General features: G+C 34.4%; 4 protein-coding genes across 8 annotated transcripts; 1 reads left to right on the plus strand and 3 right to left on the minus strand.

The window, feature by feature from the left end:
- Nucleotides 1-695: 695 nt before the first annotated feature.
- On the plus strand, nt 696-5548 carry LOC108320625 (protein MODIFIED TRANSPORT TO THE VACUOLE 1). The gene is made up of 5 exons (XM_017552102.2): nt 696-1238; nt 1570-2319; nt 2546-2701; nt 3659-4600; nt 5149-5548. Exons 1-5 carry the CDS (start codon nt 1032-1034, stop codon nt 5188-5190), a joined length of 2097 nt encoding a protein of 698 aa, XP_017407591.1. The 5' UTR covers nt 696-1031; the 3' UTR covers nt 5191-5548.
- A 75-nt stretch (nt 5549-5623) lies between these two features.
- On the minus strand, nt 5624-11870 carry LOC108320429 (uncharacterized). 3 transcript variants are annotated; one of them, XM_017551846.2, is made up of 14 exons: nt 11380-11870; nt 10310-10724; nt 10028-10119; nt 9623-9781; nt 9091-9427; nt 8612-8730; nt 8454-8526; nt 8161-8381; nt 8004-8060; nt 7759-7930; nt 7186-7308; nt 6934-7104; nt 6348-6407; nt 5625-6273 (listed from the first exon to the last, which is right to left on the minus strand). In XM_017551846.2, exons 1-14 carry the CDS (start codon nt 11421-11423, stop codon nt 6148-6150), a joined length of 2169 nt encoding a protein of 722 aa, XP_017407335.1. In that variant the 5' UTR covers nt 11424-11870; the 3' UTR covers nt 5625-6147. The 3 variants fall into 3 exon arrangements, with proteins under 3 accessions (XP_017407337.1, XP_017407335.1, XP_017407336.1); XM_017551847.2 differs by lacking the exon at nt 8004-8060 and having other exon boundaries at nt 11380-11869; XM_017551848.2 differs by lacking the exons at nt 10028-10119; nt 11380-11870 and having other exon boundaries at nt 5624-6273; nt 10310-10492.
- An 891-nt stretch (nt 11871-12761) lies between these two features.
- Nucleotides 12762-14759, minus strand: LOC108320534 (uncharacterized). Of its 2 annotated transcripts, none has more exons than XM_017551980.2 (4): nt 14612-14759; nt 14307-14395; nt 14124-14221; nt 12762-13311 (listed from the first exon to the last, which is right to left on the minus strand). In XM_017551980.2, the coding sequence occupies exons 1-4, from the start codon at nt 14622-14624 to the stop codon at nt 13206-13208; spliced, it is 306 nt and encodes a 101-aa protein (XP_017407469.1). In that variant the 5' UTR covers nt 14625-14759; the 3' UTR covers nt 12762-13205. The 2 variants fall into 2 exon arrangements, with proteins under 2 accessions (XP_017407469.1, XP_017407468.1); XM_017551979.2 differs by lacking the exon at nt 14612-14759 and adding an exon at nt 14529-14557 and having other exon boundaries at nt 14307-14400.
- A 1629-nt stretch (nt 14760-16388) lies between these two features.
- On the minus strand, nt 16389-21156 carry LOC108320522 (uncharacterized). Of its 2 annotated transcripts, none has more exons than XM_017551963.2 (9): nt 20887-21156; nt 20513-20589; nt 18900-19128; nt 18626-18780; nt 18462-18507; nt 18284-18375; nt 18039-18135; nt 17152-17208; nt 16389-16920 (listed from the first exon to the last, which is right to left on the minus strand). In XM_017551963.2, exons 1-9 carry the CDS (start codon nt 21028-21030, stop codon nt 16762-16764), a joined length of 1056 nt encoding a protein of 351 aa, XP_017407452.1. In that variant the 5' UTR covers nt 21031-21156; the 3' UTR covers nt 16389-16761. The 2 variants fall into 2 exon arrangements, with proteins under 2 accessions (XP_017407452.1, XP_052723931.1); XM_052867971.1 differs by having other exon boundaries at nt 20513-20594; nt 20887-21026.
- Between the last annotated feature and the right edge of the window lie 5304 nt (nt 21157-26460).

Raw genomic sequence — 26460 nt, forward strand, 5'->3', positions numbered from 1 at the left:
TACAGTTGTATACAAGTTATTCAAACTCTCTTATCACTAAATTTATCTTAAATGGTTAAGTTATTTTACTACGTAGTGTGCTAGAATAAAATAAAATTTACAATTAGTTGAATAGAAACACGATTTATATTAATCATAAAATAACACGCTATTTTACATTTTACAAAGATAATTGGGAATTGTGTTACATTAAAAATGTAGAGTGATAATAGTTAATGTACTCTATTAATAGTAAAATAAAATAAATGCCACTTTTTGTCTATTTAAAGAACTAAAATGACATCATAGTTCAGTAAAAAAACAACAACATCATTATCGTACAGACTAATATCGATTGAATCTCTAAAATTCAAATATAGACTCTTGTTAATTTTTTTTTTCAAATATTTAATCTGTACAATAACCTAATTTAGCATGTGCCATCGAATTCAATAACAAATTTTATTTGCCAAGGAAAAGAATATAACACCTCCAAAGGATTCTCCACCGTAATTTATAAATTAATAATATAACACCATAATTAATCATGAAACTAGATTAATAGAATATTAGTATTTAATTAAAATTAGACGGTTAACTACCCCCACAATATATCTTGTCTGAATAATAGGTAATAATATTCTTTATCAATCTGCAGACAAGTCTTCATTATAAATTTATAAATATTTAATTTGTTACTTTTTTTTAGTTGAAAGACGAAGAAAATAAGTGAAAATTCATTCCACGAGTTCATTTTTCGCAAGTGTATTTGGTGCCACAAATTGTCTTTTCTTTCTCTGTCGTTCGTCGTCTTCGATTCTTCCCCAAATCTCAAAACCCCGTCGGAGGGGGCATCGTGGTTCATTCCATTCTCCTCAAAATTTTGCGACTTTTTAAACCCCTGATTGGATTTTCTATCTGGGTGATCGTTTACCCGATCGATCCGTGTGTTTAAGTTCAGAGAATTAGCATTCGTCTCGGGGTTTAATATAGTTTATGCATTAAAAATCCCATCTCAGTGGGAAGTTTAAGGTGTTGTGATTTGGGGAAAAATGGAATCGAGTCGAAGAGCAGTGGAGTCGTACTGGCGGTCGCGGTTGATCGATTCAGCTACGTCCGATGAAGATAAAGTCACGCCCGTTTACAAATTGGAGGAAATCAGCGAGCTTTTGCGTTCTTCGCATGTTAGTATTGTGAAGGAGGTTTCGGAGTTTGTCTTAAAACGTTTGGAACATAAAAGCCCAATTGTGAAACAGAAGGTACTTAAAAATCCGTTTGGTTTTTGGATTGGATGAGTTGGATCTGGATGGTTCAAACTTCAAATTTTTTTATTTCGATATACTTTTTTTTTATTGTTTTTGGGGTGTGGGGAGATTTTGGAATAGCTGCTAGTGTTTGCATGAGGGATGAAAGGGATATTGGATTTGAAAATTGAAATAGTTGGAATTAGCTTTGTAATTATACAGTGTGAAGTTGGAGGTGGGGATATGAGAAAGGATAATAGTGGTTTTTGGTGTCAGAGTTTGGAATATGCATCCTATATAATTTATGTAAACACTTTGTGATACATGCTTGTGTTAATGTTGGCAGGCTTTAAGATTGATAAAGTATGTGGTTGGGAAGTCGGGCGTGGAGTTCAGAAGGGAAATGCAGAGACATTCAGTGGCGGTTCGTCAGTTGTTTCACTACAAGGGACAGTTGGATCCTTTGAAAGGCGATGCACTAAATAAGGCCGTGAGAGACACTGCTCACGAGGCTATCTCTGCCATCTTTTCAGAAGAGAATAGTAAGCCAGCACCCGCTGAAGATCTAAACCGGCGGATACAAGGGTTTGGGAATAAAAACTATGAACCGCCACAGGAAGATAAAAAATCTTTTATCAGTGAGGTTGTTGGTATTGGAAGCGCGTCAATTAAGCAAGGGCTTAATAGCTTAACACAGGGACATTCGCTGATGAAAAATGATCCCGGCAGCTATAAGAGTCCAAATCTTCGAAGATCGTTGACAAATGAAACAGAACATGGTGACAGATATGAACCAATTTCGTATCATAATGAAGCTCAGAGTAGTTTTGGAGGTTCAAAGAATCAATCTTCTGGTCCTTGGAATCAGGATTCAAGAGTAACTAAGACGGAAACATCAAATGGGGATTCTGGTGCAAGTTATGTAGAGAGTAAGACAAGAGAGCATAAGTTGCTGGAGACAATTGTAACTTCAGGAGGTGTTCGCCTGCAACCCACTCGTGATGCAATTCAAGCTTTCCTAACGGAGGCTGCAAAGTTAGATGCATTGGCTTTATGTCATGCCCTTGAACTGAAGCTTCAATCTCCAATTTGGCAGGCATGTCTATTATGTTGATTTTTGACAGAAATGTAAATTTAGACAGGATTGACCATGTTAAATATACAAATATGCACTTCTTTGTCTGTATAAGTCTTTTTTTTTAGGATTTACAAATTATTTTCATTCCAAGTATTTTTGGATCAGAATATAGCGTGACTGTACATGATATCTTTATTTGCATTGATATTATATTTAACTTGTGTTCTGTGAATAATATTTGCAGGTTCGCATGAAAGCTGTTTGTGTCCTTGAGTCCATTCTGAGGAAGAAGGATGATGATCATTTTTCACTGGTGGAATCTTACTTCACTGAAAATAGAGATGTGGTGCTGAGATGTTCTGAATCTCCGCAAGTCTCTTTACGGGAAAGGGCTGCAAAGGTACCCTCATTATCTATCAAATGAATAGCTATTACATGAAGCTTCCATATCAACTATTTTGCACTTTGTACTTATTTCAATTTATTTTAATGTGTGATTAAATTACCTAAAGTTTTGGTAATGAAAAAACTAGTGAACCAGCAAGAAGAAAAATTGATCATATAGAGTCAACTAAGGTAATGATAGATTGTTGTTTGTACTGAACTTGTGGTTATATATTTAATCTAAAAATATTCAATAGTGACAGACTAATGTCAGCTGTGGCTCTTGCTGTCCCTAATGTAAAGGTGGTACTTTGTTTGATATCACGAGTTTGTGGTGAACTTGTTACATATTAATCTAAAAATATTCGACAGTTACAGACTCAAGTCAGCTGGGCATAATGCTATTGCTGTCCCTAAAGCAACGGTATTGCTTTGGATTTGGATGATATCATCAAAGGTTTCTAAGCTAATTTGATAAGCAAATTTAGAGAGCGCTAAGCTCTCAGGTTTGAAACTTTAGTTCTAAACGTTTATCACTGGTGATTGGAGAAGAATGTGTTGACAGGTTATGGATAGGCTTTTCATGTGAAACCTTTTAGACTGAGTAGGTTGGATGCTAATTATTATAATGGAATCCGAATTGTGAAACAGCTTTGATCATTAATATTTTGTTCTTAGCCTTGGAAGTGCGGATACCAGTAAGAAATTCCATGTGAGTCTCACCCTTGTAAATGTACTGTTCTTTTTTTTTTCTTTGTCAATTGTGGAGGAAATGAACTATATGCTATGCCAAATGTCTAAAGTGTCATTTGTATATTTTTAAAATATTTTAACAGTAATAGCTTAGACCTAGTGGATGAGGCTGTGTTGCTGTTGTAATAGCTTAGACGACTTGGCACTCAGTTGATATAAGCTAATAACTTTAAGAGCAACCTGTGTAATTTAATTCAGCACTTGGCCCCTTGATGGACAGGTTCTTAGTCTTTTAGGTGGAGGCCAGTCAAACAACTCTGCAATTAATTCAGAGAATGCTGTGAAAACAGAGAATGCTGCTGTTGTGGAGCTGCCTAATTTGATAGACACTGGTGATTCAGATGATTATCACGGAACTGAGGACACTCTAAACAGTGTAACAGATCAAAATATATCAACTTTGACATCCACTCCTCTGGTTGATGATTTATTTGGAGATTTCAGCAGCTCTATTGGGGCTAGTCAAGAAATAAAAAATGATGATGATCCATTTGCTGATGTTTCATTTCACACAAGTGAGAACAAAGAAAATGCTGATGATCTCTTTTCTGGGATGACTGTTGGTAGTGATAAGCAGAGCAATCACGCCAATCACAGGCAGGGGAATATGGGTGATCCTGAACTTTTTGACATTTTTACTTCCAATTCTGAGCACGGAAACCAGAAGGAGCTTGTCACTGATTTAATGGGCGGTCTATCAATGGATGAAAATACCTCAAGTACGACGCAGAAGGGAGCATCTCCTTCCATGCAATTTGAATCTTTATTTTCAGGCTTAACTGACCATATTCCTGGCAATACTTCAGATGGCATGTTGAGCTCTCAGCCAATGGGGTTGAATGTAAATCCCATTTTTCCTAATGGTACTCTGCCTTTTAATATGCAACCTGGCTTCATGTTGAACCAAGCTTATTCTTCCCAGCCTCTTAATTACGGTGCCATGGGAACTCTTTTGGCTCAACAGCAATTCTTAGCAACAATGGCTAATTTCCAACACCTTAATAATATCAACATGCGAGATGATGGTGTTGCTCAAATGGCTGGACCGAATGGAAAATCACCCTTGCCAGACATATTTCAACCAAATTTTCAAACTCAAACTCCTAGCTCAATGATCAACACCTCAAGGAAAGAAGAAACTAAAGCATTTGACTTTATCTCTGTAAGTTTGGTGTAAATACTTTACAAGTACCTTCCATTGGTTTAATTTTTGTTAAGGATCTGGTTTTAATTTATGCATTTTGAAGTGCAGATTCATTAGTGAATAACTTAGCGACATGAATGGAATGATATAATTTAAAATGTGATTTATTTTTAAAAACAAGCCACTTTGTATTTTACCGGCAATCTGTGGAAACATAGGGTTGAATAAAAAAAATCATTACTGAACACCTGGAAACCGATAGCCTGCATGAATAATTTACCTTGTTAGATTATGGTGTGCCATTTATTGGTTTGCTTTTTCATAGATGAATGAGGTAGAGTACTGTTCATGTTAAAATATGATACAATTTCATTAATAAACTAGATTACAATAATTTCACAAGTCCTTGGTTGGGCCCCCATGCTTGCCATGGGACGAGTAATTTTGAATATTTAACATATTTAAGTTTAAATGATAAACGTATGCTGCGTGGAGAATTTGTCGAGATGATATCTGTTGTTTAGCTTTTGGTGGATTAACATGACCACATTGTTTCATGCTTGTAGGACCATATGACCTCTTCTCGTGATTCAAGGAGAATGATTTAAACTTTAGATCTTGTGTTGTTATGGAGGATTATTTACGGTGTGGAATTGCTGGACATTAATAGATAAAAAATGTTCATAGTTTCGTTACCTGTGCAAAATGTTGATTTTCTTGGCAGTGATGGAGCTCTATAAATGAAATTCTACATGTCCATGTTGACAGCAAAATAATAAAATGAGAATACATTTTGGACATGAAGAGATTCAAAATGGTTGTCGCTTTGAATTAGATTTTAGCATAAGAATGTTGTGTAGCACTGTAATGTTTTATTTTCTTGAGTATGTTGTGTATGTAGTTAATGGTTGAGATATTACAACTGTAATTCAGGCTTCAGGTAAAATACAACTCAGTTTTTTCAAATGTCCATTCATATTTATTGTATCCATTATGTGTGAAATGAAGAACTGCCTTGTAGACTACGTGAAAAGTTTGCTGTAGCTTTGTCAGTTTATGCGGGTGGTAAATCAAGAACAATACATCCATATTATGTAATCTCTAATTGCTGCTGCTATATAATTCAATATTTTATATAGCTTTCAAATCAACGGAATAATCTATGTACTTAATTTGAAATACATTTATATGTAATTTAATCAATATGAATGAATAGCCATTTTCATTTTATTAAACATGCTTCGAATGTAATGAAATTACAAGTATTGTAATGTAGCATTTTAACGTTTAAACAAGATAATCTATATATTACTAATCAACAATACATGTTTGTACTAACACTCCTTCCAGAAGTACTTTCGGAATAAAAGATACAAAAAGTTATCTTTCTCCAAAAATATCTTCAGCACCCAAAAATGTATCCATAAAGGTTATCCAAATATACATAATCCCTTTGGATTTGGAAGGACTTTGCAATAATTTTCTACTTTTGACCAAGAAGTTTGATTCGAATGATTAGGCACTGACACTATGAAGTTCAAATGTAACATGAGACTTGGTCATGTTCAAGAAATGGTTACTGGTTGATCTTCAAGGTCAAACTGAGCCAAATGTAACTGATCACCCATCTCTCTAGTTTGCTTTATTTGCTTTACAACATCCAAGCGCTCAGAAGAATAAGATGAAGGGATCTGCATAATGTAGCAAGCATATGAGTAGGGCAAGACAAATGAAAATCTTGAAAGACAAGGCAGCAAAAAGTTACCAAGAACGGCATATACTTCTTGATAGCTGCCAGAATAGCTGCATGGCCTACAGCTGTTACCTGGAAACAGAAATAAAATCAATTATTATAATTGAAATACTTCCAGCACTTTCTTCTCCGAGTAATAAGTATTATAATTGCATATTCAGTGATCAATTCCTCTGTCTGCACTACAAATAAGAAAGGAAAATTTGTCAAGTATATATTCTCCTAGTCACATCCTTTAAGAAAATGCTACAGTAGAGATATTAGAAACAGAAAAATAAAAAAAAAGGTTATGCACTAACAGTGAAAAACATTGTTATACAGTAATCCAATCGTAAAACAATCATAAACTATTATATATAGTAAGTTTTGTTAACTTCTGTAATAACTACTTCACTATTTACAATAAGAGTGACATTGATTGACAGCGTAAGAGTATTTTACTCTGACAATACATATCAATTAAACTGTTAAAAAAATACAAGGTGTGTTAGGGAAGACATTATACATCTTATTAATGGGTAGTTTAGCATGGTCTTAAAAGTGAACTAAACAGAAAGTTAACCAAGCCACAAGGTTCTGAAAGGGTAAAGGTGCTCACAGGAAGTAGCATCAAGATTGTCACTGGAATTAGCACAATTATGTCAGACAAGGTTCTGTTTAGCCTCTTTCTTTGACTACCAGAAGGCTTGCAGCCATGCATTTGCCTTGAAAGTAGCTCTAAAGCAACTGAAATGTCTATGAAGAGCAATACAGTACCCATCCAGATGTCCTGGTACAATATTCCACAGATTAAAAAACGTAGAGTCATTACAGCTTACTCATTTACCAGAAACACTATTAAAACTCTTACTGCACTTGTGGATGCCAATTTGATTATGTATCTCTTGATAAAATTTTGAGGCTGAGTATTTGACTTGTCAATATCAGAGTCTTTCTCATATGTTTTCTTACTTGTGATTGCAGAAACTGAAGCCTGTGATTAAAAAAGGAAGAAACTTTGAAACCAAATCCACAGCCAAGGCCTCATGTATACTGTCTCGTAAATAAAAAACATCTGTCTATCTTTTGTTTTGTCTCTATCTATGCTCCCAGTTCATTAACCTCAACTACAACGAGATTCACTTTGTTTCTAATCCTAAACGATTTCTCTAAACCCTTTAGATTATGCCTTATCTTTAAGGATAAATTGTCAACTACCAAGGATACTTAGATCAACAAAACCAATATGTATCCTTGCCAAAATACGTGAGCAAAAATCACAACACTGAATAAAAGAATTAAATCAAAACCTAACAGGCAAATTCCTTCTGTGAGTATAGAAATCACATAAGGAATCAACCTACTTCCTAGTTTATCAAGATAATGAATTTCCTTAACTTGTCATATATCTAGTTGTTATAATAAATCACATCTACTGACATACCTTTTTGAATGTACTACTGTTTCGAAAATTAATCTCTGGACATCCTTCTGTAGTTAAATCATGTGACATCTGATGCACTTCAAACACCCGAGGTAACTTGGGTCCATTTATACTTCCCATATATGATGTTTGGTTGTCAATTGCAGCATGATCCATGGTATTTAGTGATTCCCTGAAAATAGGCACTAATTAATGATCCTCAGCATTTAATGAGTAAAGCATCCATCAAACAAGAACCAGCCTACCCCGACTTGTCATAAGCAGCCCAGTGATATTGCAGACAAATACTAAGCAAACCCTGACTAGGATGTTAAAAACAGAATGCAAAACATACAATGTTAATAGTTACTATTGTTAGACAAAGAAACTTAAACTGATGTATAAATATAAACTAAATATTACCAAATAAGCAAGTATGACCGTGAAGCTGTGTCAAATGATTGTTGAGTTGAGCGATTGAAGTGTGCAAACCCAGAGAAAACATCATAGCACACAGTAAAAACTACAGAAGAAATTATCTCTTTCTCTGCCTGGCGAGCATTATGTTTAGACCTTTTCTCCTTGCAGTTTATTTGAACAAAGGACATATAAAAATCAAGCCATCCTATCTCATCTGTTACCACCTGAAAGACATATTAGATTACAATCAGTGACATTTAATCTCAACATACGAATGGTATTTAACAGAAACTAACCTCCATGAAACACTGGTACACACTGATGGAGGAAAATTCCGGATAAATGAAAAGAATGCCAAATTCCAGGTACCTAAAATCAAAGCATTGAATCTTCACTATCAGTATCTTGAAAATTTACATGATTAAAAATGTAACAAACAAGCAAAGAGATCAACCTGAGGAAGTCCTTGACTACTCCGTCAAGATCCTTAATGCCCATTACTGACAAAAACATTCTAGTCTTTCTTCCAAGGTATGTAAAAAGCCCCAATGTGGCCAAACTGTCTGCTCGTATCTGTAAAAGGAACAGCATAAACAACTGTCTGAGTATAGAATGATATATAACCATGCATGCACCTATAAAATAACGAGATTAACAAGATCGATTATTTGGAAGGCATGTCAAGTGATCATGCAAACCATGACTAGAAATATATTATCTGTTTTATAAAACTAAAAAAGAAAAATGCACTACAGCTAAGTATGTCTTCTTCATGTCAACAGTGTATCAACAGGACTAAATTTTATCGAAATATGTTTGCCTAAATGCTTCTGCTATTCCCTTTGGATGAGGAAAATTATTTCTTAAATAAATATTATACTCAGACTAAGTCCTATTTATCCATCAATTTTCTGCACAAGTCTGCAAGTTGACCTTTTGTTGAAAATTTTGCTTCTTTAAAGAGATGCTTTCTTCATTGAAGGCTTTCAATAGTTTCTTGTGGGCCAAACCAATCCAAAACTCTAGGTCCTCAGTTTTCTCACTGGGAAAAACCTTCCCACCAAAATGGTACAAGAAACACTGTTCAAATCCTGCCTCAGTTGCTAACTGATGTAATTTGTCCATAGATGCAAGATTGGGTGAAAAGTCCATAAGCTTGACCAAAACATCTTCAAGAGACAATACAAGTAAGGAGCAGCAGATATGCCTGGAGCCAAATTTAACCACTGCACTACAACATGTTATAGCCACAATAATTCCTGCAATACCGCTGAATACTTTTCTGTCAGACTAAATTTCTTCTGCTGAATATATGGCGAATCTAACTGAAATGAACATAAAATCATCAACTTGGAGGAAAACTTTGAAAGTCCAACGAATGCAAGGGCATTTGTTGACTAAGAAAAAGGAATTCCATCCAAGGTTCAAATATATGTTTCTGAAAACAAGGTAGTTTCAAACAAACCTTCCTGCATATTCCACGGACCACTTCTTTAGAAGTGGAATAAAATATCCTGCTATCCGCGGCATTTCAGTGTCTCTAAACCACTGCACCAAATATGGATGCTTCATTTTCAGTCGAATTTCAATGTGCTCTCCCATTTCATTCATTTGTGGGCTCAAACTGAAACAGGGAGGAGAAGAAACACAGATGAGAGCAATGCTTACATCAGTTGTATTTAACAACATCACTTTTATTATTACTACCATTAACGAGTAAGGAAAAAGCAGAAATAGTAAATGTAATATGATGCACAACTATTCTTCCAATCAAAGGTTTGATAAAATTCCAACATGTTACAACTCTTATATATGTGTGTGTGTGTAAATATTACTATTGACAAGAAAAGCAGAAACAGTAAAAGCTTACATCTCTTTAACTGGGGAAAATTCATTTAGTCGTTCATGTGAAAGCAATATCTCCAAATCAATTACTGCTTTCATTAAAGCATAAACTGCAACCTACATGCACATGTCAATGGTTATATTTTCATTATTAGACCCAATCAACTTTTCCTGACGATTGTTCAGGAAATAAGTATATGCATCTTCTCATTTACAGGCTTATATCACAAATTCCCACAATGTAAAAGAATAATGTGTAGGAGACAATTATATATTTCTTCACTATAGAACATTTTGCTGCATGTACCTCATAAGCCATACGTCTATGCCATTCACCCACATCCTTTCCAATCCAAGCCATTGCAAGAGCAGGACCACTCCTTGCTACTCCAAGCGAATTGATTGACTGGGAAAAGCTCCTAGAAGATTCATGCAATAACCACACGACACAGTGCACCCTATTATGTTCTATTCCCTCACTACTGGATGGAACATCAGTAACCTCAACTGCTTCTTTGCTTTGATCATCAGAACCGTAAAAACAAGTCTTAGCTGATGCTGCCAACAATGAGAGCTTCTTGAAGGATGTGTAACATGAAGACAGAGATCCAACTAGCATGCCACTATTCAAAGAACTATTATTTCTCTCATCTAACACATTTGAATTGGCATGTTGAAGGGCATAAGCCGTTGTTCTTTTTCTGATATCTAGCCCCACGGATCTGTTTTAGGAAGAAACAGGAGATGCATAAACTTTTGACAGTATGCAATGTCTAAAATACATAGCGAAATCAAACACATCACAGATTAAGAAAAAATGCTAGCTGGAACTACCGAACTAGTGACTAATACTATGTAGTAATCTGCTACTTTATTTCAGACAGAACAGATACAAGTGACAATGTACTTTCATGTATAATAAATGTCTTGTTTTTCAAATTGTTGCTGGGTAATACAACTCACAACTTGTTGGTTACCTTGACAACAACATTATTACGAGGATACCAACAACAACAGCAGTTCAGAAGATGAAACTTTAACTTTGTACAAAAGGCTACCGTCCAACAACTTTGCTAATTTTTCATTTTTTTAATATTTTTTAGCTGATTTTGGTCCCATGGATGATTGGCTGATTAATTTCATAACGGGGCAAAAAAAGGGGTAGCGAAAGGATTATATACCAAAAGTAGAAACCCATCCTCAGAAACAAATTTCAACTTTCAGGTAAGAAAATATCAACTACGGATAAGCAATGAGTTAATATATGTTTCAGATAATATTTATTCTTTTACAGCACAGAAGGGGTTATTTTGATGGGCTTGAAACAATTGTTAGAACAACAACAGGAAGGAGAAGAAAAAGTAAGAGGAAGCTTACGAGTAGTTGAAAAGTTGATGGTGCAGATTGAAGTGAGAAGCCATGGAAAGATGAAAAGTAAGAGAAGAGACAGAGGAAAAGATTAGGCATATTAATGTTGGAAAATATAAATAATGGATTAGAGTAAGAGCGGTGGCATCGAGGCACAGAAAGAGAGAGACACTAAATTTATAATTAATTCACCAACTCCAACTCTGCATTGCCCTTTGGATTTGCCTCCTATTAGCTTTCCTTGCCAATGCTTTGTTTGTGGACAACACAACCTTAAAACAAAAAAACAAAGCACTTGTACGTATTATGTCCAAACCAAACTCTAAACTTGAACTCAATGTAGTTTCAATCAAGTCAAAGTCAACACCAAACGTTGCTCTGACTGAATGAACCTTAAGCCTCTGTTGTTGCGTAGTTGAAGTGTGGTGGATACATGGTTGGGGTTCATCTTTTACATTCAAATTTGTCTTTATTTTCATAATTGCTACGTGATCTATAACAGAAAAATTTGTTCTCTACTTATCCACTGTTCGCATGAATATTTATTTAAAAAATATTCATATATATTTTAAAATCTACAGGTAGATGCAAATATTCGTAAATATTTAAAAAATATATGTTTTATAAATTTTTAAAATAAAATTTAAATAAATTACAAAAAAATATATAAAATATAATATAAATTAAATTAAATATAAATTAAAATTTAATTTTAATTAAATTTAATCTGATAAAATATAAATTAATTTTAATTTTAATTAAATTTAACTTAAAGATTATGATTTCTTTTTATAATTTCAAACAGTATAAACATGATTTAGTTAGACTGAATTAACTTCATTTCATTTCAACTTTTAGTTATTTTTTTTGTCTATGTTCTTGGGGAACCATATCTAAAACACGTAAGTCAGATGATATAACCGTGCAAATGGCAAAAGGTTACAAAATTTATATATAAAAAATACCAAGTACGGGTTGAGTTCAATTAATTTTTTAGAGAACAATGATACACTTTTACTAACTTCCTCAAGATTTTGAAATGATGAACAATTATTTTTTAAATTTTACATTACGATGAAATCTTTTTCATCTTTTGATACAGGAAAGTGAGGAACCATTGTAATAAATTAAAAATGTACAAACCATTCAAAATCACATCTTAATATCATTCTTCATACTGGTACAATAGATCGGTAATTGATTTCAATAGCTAAAAATACCAATTTAAGGTTCATTACTCCGATTACGATGAAACTAAAGGCCAACTCAAACTGATAAACAGAGACTTTAATAATATATAACTATTATTAATAGAAAACAGTATCAAGGTTGAGTAAAATAAAACATTAACATGAAAAACAATACCATAATAAAATATTAACAATAAAATGTTAAAGAATAATAAATTATGTTTATTGTTTAACATCGAGTCTGTTTGGTACACGAAAATGCTTTTGATTGAATAAAAAAGAAACTTATTTGTAAGCATTTCTAGGACTGGCTCAACCACCTCATCAATGATCATTCGGTATTTTGGTCGAATGAAACAAACACAACACCTAACTTGTTCATCAATCTTTCGATTGAATTGACTAGCCTAACCCAGTCAATTTGTTAATCATTGCAATGAAGGAACAAAATCAAAATCCATATAATTATAGCCACGAGTCTAAAAGAGGGAATGGGACAATCTGTCCACCATCTTCTGTTCACTGACATCTTTGTTCTCAGAGCATGCTTAGACATTACTTTTCAAACGAATGGGAAGATAACGGCAAAAATGGCATTACCAAAACTCTACCTCGAAATCAATATACATTCTTAATTCTTCGGGTTTATTGGTCTTGAGTGACAACCCTATCAGTAACTTTTCCTCCAGGAGTTTCTACATTACTTTCCTTAAAACCTAGTTCAGCCAAGTCTTGTTTTGCCATCAAGTTCCTGTAAGAAGCCAATTACATAGTTCTTGGTAATTAGTTATAAAAAAATCTAGTCAAAACAAAGGTAGGAACCGTATATACCAAAAGTAATATCTACAGCATAATATAACTATTTTACAATGAAAAGAACAAGACACATCAAAGATATCCACTAAAATCACTAACTTCTATACTTAATATTTCATCGTGAGAATATTTTAGAATGAGATTAGATTCCATGATTTCATTGCAAAATTGGTACATGTTTTGATAGAATAGCATTCTACTTGTGCTATGATCTTGTCAAGCTCATATGGTGTCATAAAAATACACATCTATAGAAAAACCATTGACGAAACTACTGCCTGAGAAATGATTAATAACGGATGCCAGTTGAATAACAAGAGTTAATCCTAAATATAGAGACTTTATCTCTTAAAATGCTATTACTGTTTCCTGTCTCCAGTAATCTCGTTCTCTTTCTGGGTTATTCAAAGAAACATTTTGTTCCTATAATTAGGTAATTTGTAAAAGTATGGTTGCATGTATATTTTCTGTTGTTTTTAGTTCCATATTCAAGATCATAATTAGTTTTAAATGAATAATGCTCACTCTTTTCCTCACCAAAATTTGCATTGCTCAATTAAACAGATCACAGTCAAAAATTCAGAATGACTAATTCAAATCCACGAAAGATAATTAAGACTTTATAAAGGTGCTTAGTCATCATGTCAAACTACAAAATTGAGCTCAACAGAGAAGTCTAGCCTACTTAATTAGACTAACTAACATGTGCATTGAAAACTTATATGCAATGCATTGAAAGCAACCCACCTCTCCATACGACACTGCAGGTATTTTTTTGAGAATTGCCTGCATTTTTCAGACTGGTGGCCAGCAGTCTTCAAACAATTTAGATATTCCACCTTCTCCTGCAACGAGGGCGATACAAGAACGAATCAAAATGGAGCTGAGAAATAAAAAATGAATAAACAAGTGAAAAAGAAGCATACATACTAGGTCACACAAATGCAAATGGTCCAATGGGAATATCCCCTTTTCTGGAGGCACTGGACGAAGCCCCCTGTTGCCACCAAACGCACCACCTATACTACACAAAACCATCAAACACTATTAATAATCAGAAACCCATAAAGAATAAAGCATACTACGACATAGGAAAAACAAAGGGTATTTTGTTTTAGAAACAACAGAAGAAGCATAAAGATTTCAAACAACCTAGAGCATAGCATTTTCACTGCAAAATTTGGAAACAATTCATTTATCAAACAGAGGATGAAAAGTGAAAGGGAAACAAATACCTGCAGCACTCATTTCTAGGGTTTCATGCGGAAGCTTTGATACGGAATATGAGAAAGCAATTTCAATTTCAACTGGATTAAATTAAAAAAAAAAAAAAAAAAAAACCACGCTGCATGTTGGATCCTTTGTGCCATTGGGGTGATCAAGCCCGGAGTCAAGTTTCCCAAGAAAAATTCTTCTGAGTAAAATGTTTACAACTTTATTTTATTTGTAATCAAACTTTTTAATTAGAGTTATTAAACTTTAAGTGTTTAATAAATTTGAATATTTTTAATTAACTGTTTATATTCTTATACACAAAATGGATATTCCTACTCTTTTTAATCAATTTTACTTTTTAAATAAATATTGTTTTTAAATTAAAATAAATATTTATCAATTTTTTATTTTTAAGTGTTTAATTCTTTAAATTTAATAGTTTTCTAAAATTTAACATTTTAATTATTAAAATATCTACAAAATAATAATATTTTTATTATTATTAAAAAATATCACACATACGCTATGTTTTCATTATTAAATTTTTATATATTAATTATTTAAAATATTTTGTTTCTTATATAAATTGGTACTTAGTGTTTAATTCTTTTATATTTTATTTTTTATATAACTTTTTTATATTAATGCTTTTATAAATTATTTTCTTACATGGGCAACATTATATATACGGTTGGGCATGACTTTTTTTAATATTTAAATTATAAAGAATATATTGTAAAGTTAAATGTTTTATGAGATTTTTTTTTCTTAAATATATTTTTGGTATCTTAATTTAAAAATTAAAATTTGTTTTTTTCTAAATTTTGAGCAGTAGTCTTTTTAATCAAATTTTTTAAAATTTATTTGATATTTTAAATGAATTTTTCGCTTTTTTTTTTTAATTTATTTGATATTTTAAATGGATTTTTCGTTAATATTAAAATATATTTGAAACATTAAATAAATTTAATAAAATTTAATTAAAAAAATAAAATTAATGTATTTTTAAAATTTGATCATTAAATTAGACAATATTTTTGAAGAGGCACAATTCTAATTTTAACTATAAGAGATAAAAACATATATAGTCTTTTTTTTTTCTTAACTTCATCAATGGTTTTTTTTTCTTTCCTTAAATGTAAAAATGGGCAATAAAAGAAAGTAATCCTTTTTTTTTTCTAGTCCTCTTTTTGTTCTCAAATAATGGGCAATAAAAAATAAGTAATCAGGATTCTCACATAAAAAATGGCAAAATGAACACAATATCTATTATTGTGACATTGATTGTCATTAAGCACGTGGCTGTGAAGGAGTCATTATACTGAGTCTTTGTTTGCAGAGCAATAAAGGAAAAAGGTCATCTATATTTTAGGGAGTAGGGTGTAAATGGTAATTTTCTCCTGAAAGTTATTAAAATTGTAAAAGAAAAACCTTATATAGTGACAACATAATCTTGTGAAATGATACCTAACATGGTCAATATTTGCCACAATCGAATTGTCACATCTCATCGTGTCACCTATCTATGTATAAAAACCTTTATCGACCTAACACTTTAATGAATTTGTCAAAAACTCGTCTATTTTTGAGACAGATTTTACATGTTTCTTCGTTCAGGGACGAAACTATCAACTATATATACATGTTTGGAATCAAATTTATCATTTATCATAGATTTTACACAACCAAAAATTTATCATTTATCATAGATTTTACACAACCAAAAAGACATTGACTTTAAAATACCAACTTAGTGGGCACCTTGAATGTAGTTAATGAAATTAAATGCGAAAGAGATAAAGCAAAGTTGATTTTCAATATAAGCCCCCAACCACGCCATAGGCAAATTAGTTCACCAACTCACCATGAGAATTAAGCTTTTTAGTGTCCTAGGCCCTTTGACAACTGTTAATGAAAATGAAAAAAACTAACACCACAATAAAGAGGAATATTTACATTTATCAATGCATTGACAATGTATTATTACATATTTGCAGATAACTCTAATCTCTAACCTCTTTCTTTACTCGTGGAAACGAGCTAAAACGCATATGTATGCGCTTAACTCTGGATTCTCAAGAAAAATTGAGGGTGTCATAATTAAATATATAATCATGACCATGTCATCTGCAAGGGAAAAGGCATAGACATGGGAAGCAGATATAATTGATTATGTAGCAGTATTCGTTACGTTTCGACATGGAGATGAATTTGTACTGAGGGCGCTATGCGAAAAAGTATCGATATTTCTTAGCCTCTGTGCTCGAGGATGCTGAATGATTACCAAAACATCATTTTTGGAACTTTCCACATGAGAAGCAGAAGTTGGCTGCACAGACAGAAAATGAACGATTTCAGTTATCTAGTGTTCATAAAGAATGTATACGTAAAAGATAATAAAGGAATTTTTTAAGAATGTAATATAAGTTATCGAAAGATTAAAAATAAAAATTACCGAAAGCTTATATGAATTTATGGGATGATATTTAATTATGCAACATACCATACTGCACAGTCAACCAAATAATAGAACATGATGACAAGTTTATATAATACTTACCACTCCAATGTGCCATTCATGACTACTAAAGTCTTTAAATGTTGCTGCATCCATTTCCTGCACCAAGGTGTTTTGAGTAGTCAGAAAACAGAATATAGTATTCTGTAACTACATAAACACTAGACTAATTATTTAATTATCGGCATATGCGAATGAACTCTAGATATTTTTTTTTATCAGAGGAAGAAAACTAAGAAAATGATATTTTTTGTTAGATAGAAAATAATAATCGAAAAAGAGAAAAAAAATAACTTTTACTTTTGTTTGATTGTTGTGAGGATGGAGGAGGAATAAAATTAGGATATTTGGCGGGAGAGAAGGAAGAGAAAACTAGTTTAAAAAATAAATGGTTGATATTCAATAATTTCTCACCTATTTTTAGTAGTTTGTTTTCTATTTCTTTGTATTTATATTTCTTTAATTTCCATAATTTTCTATTCTACTAACCTAGTTTCATATTATGTATTTACTGAGGCTAATGATATTTTAACACTCATCAAATGAAATATATCACATGAAAACTTAAATAATATATATATATATATATATATATATATATATATATATATATATATATATTATAATAATGGTTATAAGGTGAATATATATTTTTTAATAGTTTCAAAAAGTATTATTTTTAATTTATCTAATGTGAACCAACCATAGTCTTTTCCTTTATATCAAATTTCAAGCTTCTCTCTTCTCTCTCGCTCTTTTCCACCCGACCTTATGTAGGTAACACACTAAACTTGTCTAAATGACAAGTAGGAGCTCCAATCCTAAAACGGTGCTACACTATAAACGTCATTTACAACTGATTTATTATTACTATACTTTACTGTATGTAGTTTGAAATCTTGATCTACTAATGAAAAAGAAAAACTTACAATACTATAGATGGGAGGAACCAGAGTATCGCCTTTACACTTAGTGATTGGCATGACAGAGAAGTTTGGTGCCAAATCATGTGACCTGAAAATCCATCTGTATATAAAGGAATAGATTAATAGCTTTTGCAGAATAGAAAAAAGATCATATACTAAGACAAAAATTATAATGCATTGCATTTTTGGATAAATTTTATAAAGTTCGAGAATTCAGGATAATTGTACAGGAAAACAGATATGCATACCCAATGTAAACAAAGATGCAGAATTGTGCCCATTCCCTGAGCAATAAACGAAGCCAGTAATTCTCTGAAGAGTCATTCATGTTCATATATATCTAAAATTGATGAGATTGTCAAAGTTAGATATTTATATATATCACTGTGTAAGTTTATAAAGAGAAACTCAACCCAAGTATAATACCACAGTTTCTGCTGTAGCTACTATCTGCATTGCACCCTGAAATTTCCTGCACGATGAAAAATATGGAAACAATTAAGTATAAGTTATTGTTTGCATGGGTGAGATATATGTATGCAAATGGGAAGAAATTACACATGTACACTTCTCAGATGTGTGGAACTTACTTGAATATTGTGTACTTCTTATACACGGCATCATACATTGGTTGAATATCCTCGTTTTCTATAAGGCTCAATTGTTCTCGTAGCACTAGTAGGTTTTGGGATATATGGTGGAATATTATATAGAATGTAACAAAATAGTTTAATAGCAAAAGAACCTGCACATTTAGTCAAATTATGAATTAGCATCAATGAATCATGCATACATCTTATAAATCACCAATATAGATGTTTAACCAATTAAACTACATTATATTAGACCAGATAAGAAACTTACAGAGAAGTATGGCACACAAGCCTTGTACCCAATCAGAGTCAAGTAAAAGATACAAGCAAGTGCGGCAGTTGAACGGCGTTCAGTTAAAGAAAGACGCTCGCACATGATGCAGTAACCATGAGAAATGAGTAAAAAGCAGACAAAAGCAGCTGTCTGAAATAGCACCCCCGTTACATACACCCCAAATGACATCCACAAAGAGCAGGCCTGAAAATTGAAGCAAGAATACCTGCAAGAATAGTGTCATGAGATCCAATGAAGTAAATTTTTAGTACAACAACCATACAATTTCACACTTCTATACCGTGTTGTCAAACAAACTTCAAAGCTTGCCATGCATTGTCCAGTCTCACATTAAAAATGTATGTAGAAACTCTAGACAGTTAAATGAAAAAAATAAAAGAACACAGCATTCTGTATATTTATCACAGTGATCAATTACAAGTAGCATTATATAGATGGCCAAACATAACTCTCACTGCCAGATACAGAGAGCTAATAACTACTAACAAACTAACTGCAAAATAACAGAGGAAAAATAACAAACTATTTACTAAGCCAAACCGTAAAGCTAAGCAATATGTCTGTTTACAGTATGTAGAATGTCAGTGTGTTTTGATACATGGTATAAAGGCAAAAAAAAAAAACATGTCAAAATGGTTAATGAAAGTTACATTTGGTAGCTTCTCTGTTGTTGCAGAAAGTATGTACCAAACACGCTGTGTAAAATTTATATACTTGAGATTACTTGACGATATCATAAACCATCCTTCTGAAATTGAACAACTTTATGATGTATGTAATTGATTCTTTAACACAAACGAGATTCTCCATTATAGACGACAACCCCACGCATACATTTCAAAATTGGGGGTTAGTTTGAGCTTTGTCCCGTTCCTGCTTGACATAAACTTTGTACAGGACCAATCGCGGAGCTTATATGCAAAAGAATGTGTACAAGCATTCCCATAATTTTCAACCAATACAGAGTTGTTCTTGTGCATGAGAACGCTTGCAAGATTCGTTTCTAATGTATCTAAATTTAGAACAATTATTTGCCTTTTTTCCATCTTCACTTACAAATACTCTATCAATATATAGTCATGCTTAGAACAAATAAGGCCGTATTACTCCGCGATCTTGTCTGACTAGTATTCTCCAAGCACAGTACTCTTCCATAGAATCTGATATGTTGGAAATTAAATTATCAAGAACCCAACTGTAAAATCAAAGGTGGGTGAGAAAGTAGAAAGATGAATATATAAGAGGAAAGACCTATAGAATCTTAGGTATTAAGGTTTTGAATGCTGACTCAAGATGGAGAGATAATCTTTTTGTTTCAAAAAATTGAAAGTTCCATTCAAATATTGAAGTTTTTGATTCTCAAATATATGGAATGTTTATTCGTAGAACTGAAAATTTGGTATCCTCGTCTTTCCTCCAATAATACACTTATTTCGACTCCTTACTCGTGAGCTATTACAGAGGCAAAGAATGACCTACTTTTCCAGACAAACTACACTTGGTTTACAGCCAAATCAAATATAAAATGCTAGAAACCATTTGCAACATTAAACAAGCAAAAAGAAAAAAATAAAAGTGCAAAAACCTACCAGAAGAGGAAGGACAGCATGAGCTGCAATGCTTTAATCAACGGAACCGAAGCAAGTGTCCACTGCAAATTATTCCACTGCTCTAACAAAAACAACATCACAAAACAAAGCAGTCACGCAACCAAAAAATAACCACCTTTAAAACACTAATGCTTATTCAAAACTCAAGTTAACAGTACTACGAAAACAATTAATTATCATAGAGCTTTCAATTAAAATCACATGTTGATAAAGTAAAAATTCCTCATCGACTTCACTCAGACAATAATAAATAAATATGTTCGCAAAAGTTCATTTAATTTCCTCGCGTTGTATATATTCGATTAAAAGATCAAACTCAACAACGATAACGAAACATAGCTTAACGTCAAAACCTGAGTGTGGCGCGTTTTGTAGGTGTAAAAGGTCCAAGAGCAAGCAGAGACGAACCAGATCGACAGGAACATCAAGTACAGCCACGGCAGCGAGCTATACGACTCATCCACTCCCATACCGTAACTGTCGACGGACCTCACCATTTCGTTGCCGGAAAACGATATACTTTTCTCCGCCGGCGACTTCTGTTTCCGTTTTAACTGTTTTATTCTGTGCCGTCGTGGCGTTGGGCTGGGTTTGCAGTTGTACTTCACCTCACCATGCGCATTTTTATACGCTGGAGCGTTGCACACGTCTCAAACGTGGCCTGTGCTTTAAACGAGTCAAAACCATAATTAATTTTTTTTTTTCTTTTCATTAATGTTTAATCAACAAACTTCTATTGCTTTTATTTTAGTATATTTTGACACTTAAGTTTTTTTTAGGAGTTTAAATTACGTGTTAAAATATTGTAAAAAAATATGTGTGAAAAAATATATTTTTTTTTATATAATGACGTTTGAATATTTTTTAAAAAATAGAAAAATTCATTTTTTTATAACTATTTTATAGTATGTATCAAATAAATGTAAATGAATGATATAGTATCATTACTCATTCAAGAGATAAATGATATTTTAACTCATACAAATTTTTTATATTTATTTGTTATTATTTTATTTTTATTTTTTTTCTTTTTTTTTAAAATGAAAAAATTCACTGTTTTATAGTGTCAAATAAATGTAAATGTTTGTCATTGTACTATTACTTATTATTGATATATTTATAAGATAATTGAAATAAATAAATAAAAGTTAAACTAACTTATAAAAAGATGAATTATATATAATTATGAATGTGTTTTTAGCTAAAATGGTAATTGTTTGGTGCAAAAGCATGATGGCTAATTTTGTGGTTTTTTGTATTAAAATGCAAAGTTGATGTGCCAATTTTTTTGGGAAAAGAGAGTTGGTGGGTGTAACTATTTTTGGTGCAAAGTGGATTGAAGAGCATCTCATTAAAAGATTTTCCATACAAACATACATAAAACTATTGTTTCTTATTTTGGTGAATTTGACCTAATTAATGAATAGTTTATGAGTGGGTAAAAGAGAGAAGAAGAATAAGATAGGGTTTGTTAAAAAAATGTCTCAACATTTGTCATAATTAAGCGCTTTGAAAGGACGTGAAGAGCACTTGCAATTCAGTTAAAAAAACATTAACATATAATAACACAAATAATAAAAAGACAAAACGCACCAAATCAATATAGGAAGTGACGTTGGTACTTGGTGATGCATTTAACTAACTAATTTGCGAATTTTAAGCAACGGGCTTTGACTTTTAAACAGAAAAGGATTCTTAAAAAAAATTAATGGATTTTTAAAGGGATTGAAGAACATGTTCTTTAATGATGATAACATTTTATTCTCATTTATTTTGCAATAAAAGTGAAAAAAAAACACAAATGTTATATTTTTTTTTTGTAAGGATAAACATAACAATCTTAGGTAGGTTCTTTTATTCTTTGAATGGATTTGGCTTGAGATGGTAGTTGAAGGTGGTAACCAAAAGAAAATGAAGACTTTAGGTTAACAAACTCACGGACAAAACTACTTTCCTTTACTTTCTACTTGTCAACACTCAATTTCGTCCGGGTAGATTAATAAAATTTATTTGCAAAAAATATAATAAAAAAATAAAAATAAAAGGGGGAAAGAAGAAAGAGCGTTCGGTCATACTGTTTTTTGAGGACGTTCGTCCTCGGTCTGGAGCGCTCGTCTAAATCACTGTTGTGACGCTCGTCCAAATAGTAGAGCGTTCGTTCATATAATCTGAGCGTTCGTTCGTTTTGTTTTGAGCGAGCGTTCGGCACATGGGGTATTGCGACGCTCGTCCAAATAGTAAAGCAATCTTTAAGCGTTCGGTCATAGTGAGGACGTTCGTCCTCGGTTTGGAGCGCTCGTCCTATCATTGTTGTACCGCTCGTCCAAATAGTAAACGTTCGTCCTCGGTTTGGAGCGCTCGTCCTATCACTGTTGTACCGCTCGTCCAAATAGTAAACGTTCGTCCTCGATTTGGAGCGCTCGTCCTAGCACTGTTGTGACGCTCGTCCAAATAGTAGAGCGTTCGTTCATATAATCTGAGCGTTCGTTCGTTTTGTTTTGAGTGAGCGTTCGGCACATGGGGTATTGCGACGCTCGTCCAAATAGTAAAGCGTTCGTTCGATCTTCTGCTGGACGTTCGTTCTTGGTTCGCGACGCTCGTCCAAATAGTAAAGCAATCTTTAAGCGTTCGGTCATAGTGAGGACGTTTGTCCTCGGTTTGGAGCGCTCGTCCTATCATTGTTGTACCGCTCGTCCAAATAGTAAACGTTCGTCCTCGGATTGGAGCGCTCGTCCTATCACTGTTGTACCGCTCGTCCAAATAGTAAACGTTCGTCCTCGATTTGGAGCGCTCGTCCTATCACTGTTGTACCGCTCGTCCAAATAGTTTTGAAGGTCGTTCGTTTTTCACCAATGAGAACGGGCGCTCATTTTCTCTATTTGCCGAACGTCCGAATAATGGTTTAGCTTGCGAGCGTTCGGTATCCACAGTCTTTCCTTGTGAACGTTCGGTCTCATTTTGGGAACTGAGTGTTGAGCGTTCGGTCTGTATGGGTTTCTCTGTGAGCGTTCGGTTTGAACGTTCGGTTTCGAGTTTTGAGCGTTCGGTCATTTCGTGAGTGGTCGTTTCGTTTATCCTTCAAGAGCGTTAGTCCCAGAGTAGTGCTGACGAGCGTCCAAAAGTAGTGGCGGCTTACAGTATGGGTTTCTCTGACGCTTTCACTTTCTGGGTTGTCTGCCACGGGTGGCCATCTGGAGCTGCAAAGTGTTCTTTTACGCCATTCAAGAGAAGGAACATTCTTGGGAAGACATTCGAGGGAACATTCTGGGGGAACACGAGGAAACCCATTATCTTGGGCTTTTCTTCTTTGGAAGGGGAACCTGGGACCACTACCACCAGAACCATTTGGGGGACTCCACGGATTGAAGGGGGGGGACATCAAAGAAAACGAACATCCTTATTCACTCATTCGGCAGAACAGAGACTCCAACCTTTTTTTTCCTCCCTCGCAAGCCACCATCTCAAACACCCGAAAACTCCCCTCCACCGTAGCCACATCAACCCCAACCTTGGATTCCTCTCACGAATAACCACCTCATCTTCACCTATTTCCAATAACCAATAGATACGGCCAACGACCATCACCATACCCAACACCTTGACCTCACCGCCAACGTCCATCATCTTAACACCAAAAATCACAAAAGCAAAAAAAAAGGAGGAGAGTTCACAGAGGAGAAAAGAGAGGACTTGGCCAACGAAAAAAAGGAGGGCTGAAAGAAAAAAAAAAAGACAAAGAGAAAAGCATTGATTCAACTGGATCCTGATATCCTGGTGGCTATCCGAGGACATCACTCGTCAGAGGAGAAAAGGGGTTACGAAAAAGAAGAGACAGAGGAAGAGGATTCATCCCTGGAAGAACAAGAAACTTCTCGCCGAGAATAGAGAAGAAGGAGAACTCAGAAGGAGAAACGTCTTAAAGCTGCGGAGGTGAGTTTTCTTTATCTAAACTCTTGGTCGTGTCTGATGGGAATGCATGCTTCTGCTTACGTATTTAGATATGAATGTGAGACTGGGTGTGAATAAATGATGTTATGCGTATGAAAGATGTTTGATCATTACATAGCAGTTTGTGACTTCACACGTTAATCAAAATACCCAGTGTATAGTGTCTGCCCTCATCCCCGTTTCCTTTCAATCGTCCTCTCGGGATTTCTTTTTTCCCGAACGTTCGCCTCCAACACCTTGCCCCCCGGCCAAACGGCCTATCTCATTCACGCCCTGCTCATCATCTCCAACGCCTTCATCCTTGTGTCACCAATAACACCGCATAACCCCACTCGTATACGCGGCCAACATCCAGCAGCCTTCATCACCTTCATCTTCATCTTTACACCTCATGACCGCGGCCAGGGGCACTGACTCCAGCCCTCTGAAACCATCCGGACCATTTTTCCTCCATATCCTCAACCCAAGCTAAATCCTCTTTTCTGTTCCAAACCCATTGTTTTCTAGTCTTAGAAAGAACCGAACCCCTCTGCTCCTCACATACACAGATTGATTCCTCTTTCACTGGGACAGAGAAACACCTTCCTCATCATTTTCCATTCTCCCCCCATCTTGTACCTGAAAAACAGAAAAGAACTCACTTGGTTCCTAACCCCAACCATGCTTCCCATCACATAACTTCATTCCAGCACTCAAAACAGAAAATGGATATCAGAGGGGTATGGGAATAATCGTCGGTTGCAAGTTCTAAGTTCAAATAAAGGGGGAGTAACTGTCGGAGTTCGATTGGTGGCAGTGTTGTGTGAAAAATGTAGGGGAAGGGGATCTCCCCATTGCCGGCGAAGACGAGAAAGAGGGACGAGAGAGAGGCGCCGCGGTTGGAGACGGTTCCGGTGGCGCTTGGGGTAGCCGCCTACGCCAAGACCGGAAGAGGTGGTGGCGCTGTGGCTGGTTTCGGTGGCGCAGTGGCTGGTTTCGGAGGAAGCGGTGTTCGGCGATGAACGGAAGCGCTTTTCTCTCACGCGCGAAGAGAAGAAGAAGGAGGGGAACGTGGTGTTGGGGCCGGCGATGGCTCCGGTGGCGTCTGTCGTCGTTGACGACGCCGCGAACCGCGGCTAGCGGTGGCCGGTTTGTGGGGAGGCTGGGTCATGGCCGTGGGTGGCAGAGATGGGCGTCTCTGTTTTCTTTCCTTCAGAAGAAATGACCCTAGGTCTCAGGGCTGCCTACACAAATGAGATGAAGTTGGAGGAACCCTAATGGGTTTCTGATTAGGGTTAAGAGATCTTGGGCCTGGTGCGGTTTACTTTCCTTCTCTTCCTGCCACACGCGCACTCCATCCACACCCCCCCCCCCCTCTGTTTGGGTCGAGGCCCGTTCCGTTTCTACAAACCGGAGGAGCCCCAATTTTGTTCCGCAGCCCCACTTTCTCATTTAGGCACCCCACTATGTGTTTTGTTTTTATCATTTCTATTGTTGTTATTGTTTTTTTATTGTTTTTTTTTATTTTATTTTATTTTTTTCTTCTAAATATCTATTTGTTTTAAAAATAAAATATTTATAAATAAAAATTACAAAAAATATGTTTCAAAGGTTAAGCACACGTGTGATCGCTCGCATCGTCCTTGTGCTAAAAAACCTTTTCTCTTTCATAAATAAAAATTACAAAGGTTAAGCACACGTGTGATTGCTCGCATCGTCCTTGTGCTGAAACCTTTTTTCTCTTTCTTATATAAAATTACAAAAAAATATGTTTTAAAGGTTAAGCACACGTGTGATCGTTCGCATCGTCCTTGTGCTAAAACCTCTTTCTCTTCTATAATTAAAAATTACCAAAAATACGTTTTAAAGGTTAAGCACACGTGTGATCGCTCGCATCGTCCTTGTGCCGAAACCTTTTCCTCTTTCTTAAATAAAACTACAAAAAAATACGTTTTAAAGGTTAAGCACACGTGTGATCGCTCGCATCGTCCTTGTGCCGA

This window comes from Vigna angularis, chromosome 9 (genome assembly GCF_016808095.1).
Source record: "Vigna angularis cultivar LongXiaoDou No.4 chromosome 9, ASM1680809v1, whole genome shotgun sequence".
In the NCBI taxonomy this organism is placed as follows: Eukaryota; Viridiplantae; Streptophyta; class Magnoliopsida; order Fabales; family Fabaceae; genus Vigna; species Vigna angularis.